Source organism: Petaurus breviceps, unplaced genomic scaffold (genome assembly GCF_028583685.1).
Source record: "Petaurus breviceps papuanus isolate PSGF00001 unplaced genomic scaffold, PetGlider_PUasm1.0 103, whole genome shotgun sequence".
Taxonomy (NCBI): Eukaryota; Metazoa; Chordata; class Mammalia; order Diprotodontia; family Petauridae; genus Petaurus; species Petaurus breviceps.
Window position 1 is genome coordinate 2,394,817 of NW_027185588.1, and position 13,665 is coordinate 2,408,481.

General features: G+C 43.6%; 1 protein-coding gene across 4 annotated transcripts in view; it reads right to left on the reverse strand.

The window, feature by feature from the left end:
* The window catches only part of INSR (insulin receptor), a 153,417-nt gene that overhangs the window by 13,593 nt on the left and 126,159 nt on the right, over positions 1–13,665 (reverse strand). For 2 of the 4 annotated variants that reach the window (XM_069092371.1, XM_069092218.1), the window contains 4 exons: positions 11,819–12,096; positions 10,676–10,815; positions 2,577–2,736; positions 354–453 (listed from right to left, as the gene is read on the reverse strand). In XM_069092371.1, the coding sequence (XP_068948472.1) occupies positions 354–453; positions 2,577–2,736; positions 10,676–10,815; positions 11,819–12,096 (678 nt within the window). Of the gene's footprint in view, positions 1–353; positions 457–2,576; positions 2,737–10,675; positions 10,816–11,818; positions 12,097–13,665 lie in introns of all 4 variants that reach the window. The other 2 variants (XM_069092295.1, XM_069092129.1) reach the window with 1 other exon arrangement.

The window sequence follows — 13,665 nt, forward strand, 5'->3', positions numbered from 1 at the left end:
CCAAAATTCTACACACAGAAGGAATTTAATAAATGCTTGCTGAGCAAATGCATGGCTGAAGTTCCATGGGACTCCCAGTGGAAAGTGTTTCTGTTCTATAGGCACTGGTTAGTACCTAGAACGTGAGACCCAAGAGGCAGGCTTTGGGCGATGGCTGGTAACAACTTGACTCTATGGAAAGTGAATCGTTCATTACTTGGGTTTTCTTGTCTGTGCATCTGTGTGTGTGTGGGGGGGGGGGGGCTGTCTTGGTGTACATACATATCTCTGTGCTATCAAAACATTATCCTTTTCTTCCTAGGCTACTTCCCCCTTTTTAATTTAAATTTTTAATTTTATTATCTTGCACTCACCTCTTCTTCACAAAGACATAAACAGCTGCAACCACGCTGATTAAGAAAATGATAATGATGACTGGGCCGATGACAATTTTTGCAATATTCGATGGGACGTCTACTAAAACAAAACAAGAAAAAAGGTAACGTTCATACAATGTCAATTTGGAGTCACAAAGACAGGCTCGGAACCTGCCCCTGACATTTAGCAGGTGGACCTTGAACAGCAAAGTCCATCTCTCTCCCACCTAGTTCCCTCCTCTTGAAGGTGAGAGGCTTGGCCTATCTGGTCTCTCGAGGCCCTTCCACCTTGGAATCTAGGAGCCCATGCCCCAACATTGTTCACACAAGCATCACTCATCATGGATACAAACACAGCTGCCACCCACCTGAAGTCCCACCTACTGTAAGACGTCTTTCACGGTCCCCCTTAATGCTATATAGCTTTTTCTCTGAGATTATCTTCAATTTACACCTCATTTGTACATTGTTCTGTACATGTTTTCTCCATTAGCATGTAAGCTGCTTGAGGACACGACTTGTCTTTGCCTTTCTCTGCGTCTCCAGCATCTAGCACTATGGCTGGCCCATAGTAGGGGCTCTTAGTTTGACTAATGGACTGACATTGCCCTAAATCTTCTGCCTCTGGGTGTTGTCTCTGGAGAGAGCTTCCTCATGTGTCCCTGATTCACAACTTGGGGTCCTGAAGTTATAGGTGAGGAAACTAGGGTGAAGGTGAAGCATTTTGCCCAACCACACGCAGATCTTGTGAGCACTAGCCAAGTGGCAGAGAGAATAGAATGCTAGCCTTAGCGTCAAGATGTGGATTCAAATTCCAACACTCTGTGACTCTGGACAAGTCTCTTGGTCTCTCTGAATCTCAGTTTCCCTCTCTTTAAAATAAGGACTAGAGAGACATATAAACTGATGCTGAGTGAGGGGAGCAGAACCAGGAGAACATTGTACACAATTACGGACACATTGTTATCTGTGATGACTAACTGACAGATTGGGCTCCTCTCAGCAATGCAACCCTTAAGACAACTCCAAAAGACTCATGATGGAAAGGGCTATTCATATCCAGAGAAAGAATTGCAGTCTGAAGCAAAATACTTGCTCTGTCTCTTTCTTTGCTTTGTTTTGTTCCTCCTTTCTCATTGTTCACTCCATTGGTTATAATCCTTCTTTACAACTTGACTAATGTTTAATGAGAAGGTGTTTGTAGATCCTATATTTGATTACATGCCACCATGGAGGGGGGGGGAAGGGGGGGGGGGAGAAAACTGGGAACTTAAGGGATTTTGGAACTGAATGTTGTAAACTAAAAGTAAGTAAATAAATAAATTTATTTTTAAAAGGATATTAGATGGAAATGCTTTACATGATTGCACATGTATAACCTATGACAGATTGCTTACTGTCTCAGGGAAAAGGAAGGGAAGGGAAGATGGGAGGGAAAGAATGTGGAACTCAAATTTTTTAAAAAATGTTAAAATTGTTTTTACATATAATTGAGGAAAAAATATTATTAAAAATAAGGACATCAGCTAATAACATACTATAATACATGGATTACAATAAATTAATAATATAATACTTAAGATCACAGTAAGACTCAAGTGAAAAACTGGGTGTAAAGTATTTTTGCACCTGTAAGAGTCTCGATAAAAGCTAGCTGCTCCTATGACCACTGTTTGCAGCATTATTATTAGGGAATGGCAGAACTTTATAGTTAGTGAAGCACTTTCTTTACCTGGACTGGCACATCTGATCCTCACAACAACCATGGGCAATTATCTTTATTTTCTAGAAGAGGAAACTGAGGCTAACAGAGACTAAATGGCTAGCCTAGAGTAATATCACTAGCCCATGTTTGTGGCAGAATTTTTAAAATTCTTTCAACCCATTACCCTTCCCACTCCTATCATGTAGAGGCCTATGCCCTTGCTGCCCATGTTTTTGTCTCTAGAGGGTTTCTTGGCTTCAGTCCTGCCTCCTACAGGAAGCCTTCTCTGAGTGTGTGTGCACAGGCACAAACACACCACACCCACACCCACACACACACTCACTCTTTTTCTGTCTCTCTCTTCTCACCGAACGGACTGTCCGGGCCCCTCATCAGGCTGTGATCACACACACCTCTCCTACAAGATGGTCAAGCAAAGGACCAGGACTTAGGAGGGTTTACAGCCTCCTGGCACACAATGGGCAAGTTGTTCCTGACTGACGGAAGGAACTTACAATAATCTGCGACATAGAAGTAGGTGTGCTCAGTCCATGAACCATTTCCAGCCAAAGAGGTAGCTCGGATGCGAACGGTGTAGTTGCCTGGCTGCAGGCCTTTCAGTTTGCAGCCCTGCTCATTGGCATAATGTTTTCGGGAAACACAGAGATGCAGCTCCTGCTTGGGCAAAGGGGAGAGGTGGGGAGAGATAAGGGCAAAAGGAAGAACAAGAGACAAGAGGTTATCTTTTGTTTTTCTCGTTTTGGCGTCTTCCTATAATCTCACCGCCATGAGGTTACACACGTGAGGCTGCATGGGCAGCCAAACCTACCAAATCCACCATTTTGAGCAAGGTCAAGGATCAACCTGATGGGAAGTGATCAGGCTTCCTGGAGCCCCCACTGAGCAGGGAGCTCTGATAAGAAATACACTGAAGAATCTCAGAGCAGTTAACAAGCTTGGAGATTATCCAACCAACACCGATATGCATCTGTACTAGGCTTTTATGTACATGCATCATATCATAAGATCACAGATGTAGGGACCCTACAGGTCTGCAAGCCCAGCTCCTTCATTTTACAGTAGAGGAAATTTGAGCCCAGGAGGGGCAGTGACTTGCCCAGGGTCAACTCCTAAGTCCAGCAGTCTATTCACTGTACCTTGATCCTTCTCAATACCCCCATAAAAGTCCTGGAAGGCAAAGAGAGAAGGGAGTGATTATCCCCATTTTGCAGGCAGGAAACTCAGGCCCTGAGGGAGGAAAAGTCTGCCCAAGGTAACACAGCAGTAGATCAGTGGATGAGCTAAGACTCAGCCTCAAATTTTCTGGCCCTCAGTTTGGGAGACTCTCCACAAATAATGATAATAACAACACCTACTGCTTCACTTTTTCAGGTGTTTTAAAGTTTAGAAAGTACTTTATTCCATGAGGTAGCTTGGCAGCACAGTGGATAGAACCCTGGGCCTTGAGTCAGGAAGATCTGAATTCAAATCCAGACCCAAACACTTACTATCTGGGTGACTCTGGGCATGTCATTTAATCTCTGTCTGCCTCGTTTTCCCCATCTGTAGAATGAGGATAATAGCAGCAGTTATCCCAAAGGGTTGTTGTGATGATCAAATGAGGTAATAGCAGGTGCTACAGAAAGGTTTATTTCCTTCCTTCCCCATGAGGGAGTCCGTGCATATCCCCATTTCACAGAAGAAGAAACTGAGTCAATTTGCCCACAGTCATGTAACTCAGATAAGTATGAAAATGCTTTAATCAGGAGTTCTGACAACAGCAGATCACATGAATACAGCGCTTTAAGTTCTATAAAATGCTGTACACAGATTACTTCATTTAATCCTCACAAAAACCCTGGGAGGTAGGGTGTTATTATTATGTCCATTTTATACATGGGAAAACGAGGTCAAGCAAGTTGAAGTAATTTGCTCTTGGCCACACAGGTAGTAAGGTCTGAGGTCTTCTTGACTTTAAATACGTTACTGCTTCTGCTATTCCCCACAGTCCTCTCCACACAAAGCTGCCAGCTCCCTCTTTTTATTGAAGAGTTAACAGAAGCCCAGAGAGGATAAGCCACCTGTGCCAAAGTCACACAGCGAATTAATCAATGGTCAGGTCAGGGGGAGAACCACCTTCTCCCAGCATCTCAGCCTAGGGTTCCATCTATAACTTCAGGCTGCCTCCAAGGGTACAGCACAGGCACAGAGTGACTCCTTAATAAGTGGGTTGTCAAGTGACTGATGGGGGGGCAGGGCTAAGAGAGATAGGTGGAGAGTGATAGAAAGGAATTAGGAGAGTCTCTCCCCCCACCTCCAATCCCTTCTCCATTCTCCCAGGCTTCTTTCAGGAAATCAGAAGAGTTTCTTCCTTCTTTTAAAGGCTGATAAACTAATTAAGACCACAATGACGCTAGGGGTAAGAACCTCCACCGAAAGGGAGACAGGGAGAAGGAGGGAGAGCATCGCCACAAAGGTCCCCATTACAGTGTGCAGGGGCTGTGAGAACCCTGGTCTGGGTCCAGAAGCCCGGGTTTAAATCCCAGCTATGACACTTCCTAGCTGTGGTCCTCTGGGCAAGCTACTTTGCCTTCCTTAGTCAATAACCTCATCTGTAAAATGGGGGTAAGGGACTCTAGAAGTATCTAGCTAATCAAGTTTGCAAGAAAAATTCTTCATAAGAAAAGTACTGTGTAAAGGACAGCTAGACACTCTCTGCTCTTCTCTCTACACCTTAGATGTACCAGACTTTTTACAGGTTACCTTCCCCCATTAAAACAGAAGCTCCTTGAGGGAAGGGGCTGGTTTTCTTTTGCCTTTCTTTGTACCCCCAGAATTTAGCTGGGGATACTCCATTTAGGGTCTGGCACAGGGAAAGCACTTAGATCCTGGTTGATTAACCAGATGAGGTACTGGAGTTTAGATTCTCAGGCCCATGCTAGAGCACAGGTGGAAAACATGAATGAGAAAAAAAAAGCCTGAAACTCACCCCATATACAGAGCATGTGACCCTGATCACCAGCAAGAAAATCAACCAAAAAAACAACTCTATTCAAAGGTTACACTCTTCCAGGTAGGGACCAGAGGACAGAAGCTAAATTCAGGGCAGAGATAGGGGCAGCTGTCCTGGAACAGCCCCAAGGCAGCTTACAGATACCCCCGGGGTGGACAAGGGGTGAACAAAGAAAAGGGGGACTAGTCTAAGTTTTGGAGCTGAAAAGCAGCAACTGGGCCTTGTGCTTTAGTGCAATGAATACTGGATTTGGGGTCGGAAGTTCAAGTTTGGCCTTTTACTGACCTGTCCCATCTTCTGTACATCACCCCCTCTACCATTCCCACTAACTCAGTTCAGTCATTTTTCAGGTGCGTCTGACTTTTCATGACCCTATTTGAGGTGCGCTTGGCAGAGATACTGGAGTGGTTTGCCATTTCCTTCTCCAGCTCATTTTACAGATGAGGTAAAGAGAGTGAAGTGACTTGCTCAGGGTCACACAGCTAGGAAGTGTCTGAGGCTAAATTTGAACTAAGGTCTTCCTGACTCCTGGCCCAGTGCTCTATCCACTGCACCATCTAGCTGTCCCCATTCCCACTAACTATTGTATTGTATCTTTTCTCCCTTCTGTGACCAAACTTTGTGAGAAGGCTGTCAACAATTGATGCCAAACCCAATGGCCTTTTCTCAACTCTCATCCTTCTTGACCTCTCTGTGGCCAAGGCTCTCTTAATCACCCTCTTCTCCCAGATACTTTCTTCTTCCCAGGTCTCCATGACACTCTCCTATCCTGGTTCTCCTACCTCTCCAAACACTTCTCAGTCTCCTTTGCTGGGTCTTCATCCTCCAGATTGTATCTGTTAAATGTGGGCATCTCCAAGGGCTCTGCCCCGGGCCATTTTCTCCTCTCTTTCTATACTATTCCACTCGGTGATCTCATCAGCTTCCATGATTTAATGCTGATGACTCTCAGATCCATTTATTCAGCCCTAAGTTTTTTCCTAACCTTCAGACTCATATCTCTAGTGGGCTATTGGTCATCTAAAGATGTAATTCTTTGGACATTTTAAACTTAACCTGTTCAAAACTTAATTTTGTTATCTTTTGATTATCTTTCCTCCAAAACTCTCTCCCTTCTGAACTTCCCTTGTTGAGGCCACCATCATCCTCCCAGTTACTCAGGCTCAAAACAGAGGTGCCAGGGGCAATTAGGTGGCGTAGTGAATAGAGTACCGGCCCTGGAGTCAGGAGGACCTGAGTTCAAATCCAGCCTCAGACACTTAACACAAAAAACTAGTCATGTGACCTTAGGCAAGTCACTTAACCCCAACTGCCCTGCCTTCCCCCCTCAAAAAAAAAAAAACAGAGGTACCATCATCAACTGCTCTTTCTCTCACTCCCCATATCCAAGCTGTTGTTAAGTTGTGTGCAAGTACCTCTGCAATATCTCTAGTAGACAGCCCACCCGCTCCTCCAATACTACCGCCGTATCACATCTGGACTACTGAGATAGTTTTCCAGTTGCTGTCTTTGCTTCAAACCTTCCTCCCACTCCAGTCCATCTTCCATTCAGCTGTCAAATTACTCTTCCTAAAGCACAGGTCTGACCACGTCCCTCCCCTATTCAAAAAACTCCTGGAGTTCCTTATTATCTCCAGAATCAAATATAAAATCCAAAATCAAGTATACAAATAAAAAATATACATATATGAAATATAAAATGTGACTTTTAAAGCCTTGAATAATCTGGCACCTTTCTCCCTTTCCATTCTTCTCATACCTCACCCACTGCTATGTACTCTGTAATCCAGTGATGTTATCCCCCCTGGTTCTTCCTCACACAAGACACTCCATCTTCCAACTCCAGCTAACATCACCACCCCCAACCCCTGATGCCTGGAACACTCTCCTTCCTCATCTCCCACGCCAAATCTTCCTTCAAGTTCAAGACAAAGTATTATTATCTCCAGAAGTCTTTCTCCTTGGTTCTAATTTACCCTGACTATATCTTGTTCATACATAGTTGTTTGTGTGCCGTTTCCCCCATTGGACTGGAAGCTTCTTGAGGAAAGGGTGCATATTTTCTTTTCTTTGTATTCTCAGAATTTAGTGCACTGCCTGCCAAATAGTAGGTCCTTGATTAATGTTTGTTGACTTGACATACGAAATGAGAGGGTTAGTTGAGATGTTGAATGGCCCTCTCTTTAATAAAATCAATAAAAGCAGGGGAGGCATTTCTCTAAGAAATACCCTATGATGCAACCTCTGGTACAGAGAATAGAGTTTGGGGGGGGGTGGGCAGGAGTCAGGAAGATCTGAGTTCAAATCCAGCCTCAAACACTTACTAGCTCTATGACTCTGGACAAGTCACAACCTCTGTTTGCCTCAGACTGCTCAATTGCCAAATGGCTCTAATACCTTCCTACCCCTTTCCTCCAAGGGTTGTTGTGAGGATCAAAAAAGGTAAAATTGGCATGGCTAGGTGCTTAATAAATGCTTGTTTTCTTCCTTCCTCCTCTCCCCTTTTAATACTGCCCCCAACCCCAGTCAGCCACACAAAAAACCCTTGGGAATGGAGCAATCTAGTTTCAGGAGGGATTTATTGTGACCATTATTCCTAAAAGCCTCCAAGGTCACCATGAAACCCACGGGGTGCAAAGGAGGAAGCTGGTATAAGACTCAGAGCCACAGAAAGTCACAGATGGGAAGTAGCTTAGAGCACCAAAGTCAGAACTGGGAGAACTCTTCAAAGGGGGGTTACTTTTTGCAAAATTATTTTTTTATTTAGTATTTTATTTTTCCCAGTTACATGCAAAAAACAATTTTTAGCATTCAGATCGGGGTTCTTATGAGTATGTAAACTTTAAATATATGTACATATTTTGATCATTGTATTTTTTTTTTTGCCTTTTTGGAGAGCAATTGGGGTTAAATAACTTGCTCAAGGTTACATGGCTAGTTTTTTTGTGTGTGTTAAGTGTCTGAGGCCAGATCTGAACTCAGGTCCCTGACTCCAGGGTCAGCACTTTACTTGCTGCACCACCTAGCCGCCCGATAATTGTATTTCAACACAATTGGTTTCCATTTTAATCTGATGTATTTTATTTTATGTGTTTAAATACCTTGTGTTGAAAAGGGTCTTTTTCAACATAGTCTTCAAACTGCCAAAAGGGTCCATGACACAAAAACAATTATAGCTGTCAGAACTAGAACACAGAATGTCAGAGCTGGGAAGACCCTTAGAATACAGAATGTCAGAGCTGGAAGGAACCTTAGAACACAGAATGTCAGTGGTAGGAGGGACCTTGGAACCCAGAATGTCAGAGCTGGAAGGGCTCTTAGAACACAGAATGTCAGAGCTAGGAAGACCCTTAGAATCTAGGATGTCAGGACTGGGAAGACCCTTAGAACCTAGGATGTCAGGGCTGGAAGGGCCCTTAGAACACAGAATGTCAGAGCTGGGAAGACCCTCAGAACACAGAATATCATCGCTAGGAGGGACCTTGGAACACAGAATGTCAGAGCTAGAAGGGCTCTTAGAACACAGAATGTTAAATCTGGGAAGGCCCTTAGAACACAGAATGTCAGAACTGGGAGGACCCTTAAAATCCAGGATGTTAGAGGTGGGAGGGCCCTTATTGAAGGCATTCTGACCCTGGAATGGAGAGGTAGAGAATGGGATCCCCACTAGGACATTTACAGGCTGGGCAATCTAGGGTAAGTCATTCAACCTCAGTTTCTTCAATGGTAAAATGACGAGTCTGATTAAGGAAGTGTTCTGTGTAACTATACAAGTATAACCGATACTGAATTGCTTGCCTTCTCAGTGAAGGTGGGTGGGAAGGGAAGAAGGGAGAGAATTTGGAACTCAAAGTTTTACAAACAAACGTTAAAATTTGTTTGTACATGTAACTCTACAAGAAAGTAAGGGGAAAGCGGGGAAGGTGTTATAAGGGAGGGCAGACTGGGGGAAGGGATAATAAGTGTGCATGCCATACTGTAGAGGAGAGATGGCGAGAAATCTAGAACTCAAAATCTTGTGGAAAGGAATATTGAAAACTAAAAATAAATAAATTTTTAAAAAATGAGGAGTCTGGTCTAGAGCAGTGCTTTATAACCTTTTGTGGGTCTTGGGCCCCTTGGACACTCAGTCTGGAGAAGGATTCCTCCTCAGAATCATGTTTTTAAATGCATAAAACAGGATTACAAAGGAAATTAATTATATCGAAATACAGTTATCAATTTAAAAAAGAAAAAAAGGTCATGTGCCCTTTAAGTTAAGAGCCCTTTAACTAAACAAGTTTGAAAGACCTAAAGAACCCTTGCACCATGACTCCTCAGTGGGGGGAGGGGAGAAAAGGAAGAAGCATTTATTAGGCACCGATTGTATCCCAGGCACTGCTAAGGACTTCACAATGCATTTAAATACCTCGAGGTTAAATACATTTGAGACTGATGAGGAAGCTCCTGATAGCTAAGTGGGGAACACTTGGGGTAAAGATTGAGACGTATTTTTGGATGTGGCCAATAGGGAAATTTGCTTTGTCTGACTCTGTATGTTGGTTACTAGGTTTGTTCCTCCACCATCACCTTCATCAATGGGGAGTAAAACAAATTTAAACCCCATACTAGATAACTTCTGTGGTCCTTTGCAGCTTTCGAGCGTAATAATAAAAGAAAATCATTTAACCTCTCAGTATCCCCAGGAAACTCTTTAAGCCTTTAAATTGCAAAACAGTTACCTATCTGTGCCAGTAGAGGGAGCTTTCTTACTGGGAATTCACTGTACAAATAAACTCATAGGTATAGACTAAAAAAAATCCTTTGTAAATATTTTGATTCACTCGTGTACATGTCGAATTCTACTGTGAAATGTAAACTTCTTGAAGACAGGGAATATTCTTTTTTGTACTGGTATCCCTAGGTCCTAGGACAGTGCCCGGTACATTTTAAGCACTATATAAATGCTTCCTTTTTTTTTCTTTTTTGGAGGGGGGAAGGCAGGGCAGTTGGGGTTAAGTGACTTGCCCAAGGTCACACAGTTCAGTAAGTATCTGAGTCTGGATTTGAACTCAGGTTCTCCTGACTCCAGGGCTGGTGCTTTATTCACTGTGCCACCTAGTTGCCCCGATAAATGCTTCTTTAATTGAACAAATGCATACCAGGTACCTCCCTACTGTCCTCATGTAGAATGTAAGCTCCATGAAGGCAGAAGCTGTTTCATTTTTACCTCTATATCCTTAGTACCTATCATAGCATCTAGCACACAGTAGGAGCTTAATAAATGCTGATTGAAAGAATGCATATGTAGAGCCTTTATCAGATTGCATACTGTCTTGGGGAGAGGGAGAAAATTTAAAACTCATAAGCTTATGGGAGAGAATGTTGAAAACTAAATTAATTAATTTTTTTAAATGCTTATTGAGCAACTAACACACATCTAGCTTCCCAACCCCCCCCAGTCCCCAGGTCCAGAAGTAGACATTAGAAATCATGGCAGGGATTATGAGATAAATGGGAAATTGAGTGAGGATCCAACAATGTTATGAAACAGGAGTTGGTGGCAAAGCCAGGATTCAAATTGGAGTCCTCCGTGCACGTGTGCACAGAGGGCCTATTCACCTCAGTGTCTCCGACACGCCAGTAATTGACTTCATACAGAATAATAAGGCCATTGGGATGTTTGGGCTCTTGCCATCGCAGATGGACAACGTTCTCAAGTACCTCGTGGGTCACTGCACCGACAATATCATCAGCCTTGGCTAGAAAAGAACAAAAATCTGAAGGTTAGAACGGCAAGAGGACAGAAGTCACAATCAATCAACTGGAAGACTATGAAGGAGCCCTAAGAAGCACCTTGGCCTTGCCCCAATTCTTAAATCAAGGGGTTTCCATGAAGGATCAGCACTTGCTGCTTCTGTACCTTTGACCTACCCTGTTTCTCACCTGGGCCAGTTCACTCCTCCATAGGCAGCCTGCTAGTCTCCCATTCATTGGAGGTCACCATATTGGTGCCGAACTTAGTTTAAATACCTATTAGCCCAGTTCTGCGGAAGCTCAGAACTCCTGAGCTCCATTGATCCACCAGCTTCATCCTCCCAGGTAGTCTGAAGGCATTACAGGTAGGTGGTAGCAGGATCACAGGTCTAGAGTTGCGATCCTGCTCACAGACATCTAGTTCAACCCCTTATTTTATGGATGAAGAAAGAGAAGCGATTTGTTCAAATTAAATCCATAAGAAAACCAAAGTAGGCATTTATGTCTAAGTTACAAAATTTTGGAAAGCAATTTAAATTGTATACTTCACATCAAATCACTTTACAAAAGTTAAAAAAAAACATCTAAAAAGCTTAGGAATAATGGCAAGGATTATGAGATGAATTGGAAATTGAGGATATGTCAATGTTATAAAACATAATAACAGGAGTAAGTGGCAAAGTCAGGATTCAAATCAGGTCTTCTGTCCCTCAATCTACTGTTTTTTGTTTCTTTATTATTACGACCAACAACCTTAATCAACATTTTTCATGAATTCACAAAGGAGATTAACAGTCATGATCTTCAGAATGCTGAAAAAAAAAAAAACCCATCCAGATTTAAAAAAGAAGACAAAACAAAACAAACTCTCTTTCCCCTGGGACCCACCGGCAGAGATGTACAACCTTGTACAATGAAACGGGCCTTGGGTAAATGTTTGTGGAGTGAGTCAGGGAAGAAGGTAATGAAATTGTGCGTCACAGGGGAGGTACACGGAAACTGACTTGCCTTCAGGCATGGTTCTCGCGCTGACATAGGCAGCAAGGCCACACCTGGACTCCTGCTCATCATGGTTGCATGCCTGCAGCTCAATCCTGTAGCCAGTAAAGTGCTGAAGGCCAGAGATGACCAGGGACTCCTTAGACTTCACCTTTTCGAAGGGCTTTGGCTCCTCTGTGCTGGCCGGAGCTGTCGTGGAAGAGGCATTGGAGAACGAGGACCCCGTGGGCATCACCACGGTCATGTTGGCCACACGAACCCGGAGATCCCTTCGCCTCCTTGCCGGCCTGGAGTAACACACATATATTCACCCCACATGTCAGTGTGCAGTCCCCTGGATGGTGCGGAGGACAATTCACTCGGCACAAAAGAGGTTAAAACGGACGGATACAGGGGACAACAAACACAAGTGACACAACCCATACACACTGAAATACAAACAGCCCCCAAATGAACAGGCAGCTTAGAGACGGGTAAACTCTTTCAGTGTCTTGGACACGACTAGTCAAGGGGACTGGGTCCCTTGGTCAGCCTGGCTTCAGAATCTCCCATGGGGAGTATACCCTTGGCCAGTGGAGGGTTTGGTCCGTGTTCTCCTCATGGGCTCATCAATCACTGCTCTGAATGCGGTAGTCCTAAAATTATAACATCCTAAGTTCATGAGCCAGCATCCTGCATCAAAAGTCAGCTATCATCCAACTAACCATCCCAAACTAACTCTTAAAAGCTGTGTTTCCCAAAGCCCTTTGGTACTACCAGCCAAAACATTTCTCCTCTAAACATCCTGAAAACCATCTTCTAAATAAGACAAATCATTTAGGGAACCTAATCTACAAATGCTAGCAAGAATCTGGGTGCCTGGCAACCTTGATGGTGGCATTGAATGGCAGTTCCTTTAAACACTTTTCCCTGACAAACGAATATATCTCATCACTTATCACATCAAAGAAACACATGAGCAGACTTTCTGCAGGGGAGTGGCAAAGTGACGGACTGGCAAAACTCAGCCAAGAATCCAGCATTATCTAGACACCTGTGATGCTAATTACTGCTATTGCCAGTAGCTGTCTCTGGAGCTGTGCAGGTGCGAAATGTTCCTGGTCCCAGCAAATGGGCCATCTGCCCGTTTGCCTGTGAGCTTGTGCAAAAGGCCTAGCGTCTTCAGCCTGATTGCACCAACCAGCCATGGTTAGGACCTTGCCTAAGAAGTATGCAAGGCATCAAAGGCCCTGAATATTGAAAGGCTTCTGGTAGAAACCAAGGTAGGGGGTGGGGAAGGAGAATGATGAATTGGATTCACATTCTTAAAGCACATTAAGGTCTGCAAAGGGCATTTCATGTAATAGCTCTTTAAAGCAGGAAGGACAAGTGTTATTTATTTGCAAGTTTGGTCTTGTGATTTTTCGTGCATGTGGGGGACTCCCAGTGTGGAAACTCCCTCTGCCAATACCAATCAATGTCTGCTCTCCATCTTTAGAGACTCTGAGGCCTGCTCTTTGTCCAGGAGGCATCATTGCCTCTCACCTTGCACATGCAAATATAATAATAATTATTATTATTATTAACCTCATTTTACAGGTGAGAAAACTGAAGCTTTGAAAGACTAAATAAGTCAGTTGCCCACAGGGTCACAAAACTAATCAGAAACTCGTGGGATCATATATCTAGAGCTCTAAGGGACCTCGGAGGTCAATCTAATTCAACCCCTTTGTTTTACAAAGAAGGAAACTGAAGCACAAGATCACACATCACAAGGTCACAGAGGGAGTAAGCAACAGAGAAAAGATCTAAATTAGAGTTCTCTAACCCCAAAGCCACTCTTTCCAGGGCCACTGCCTCCTTCGTGTTTTCTATTA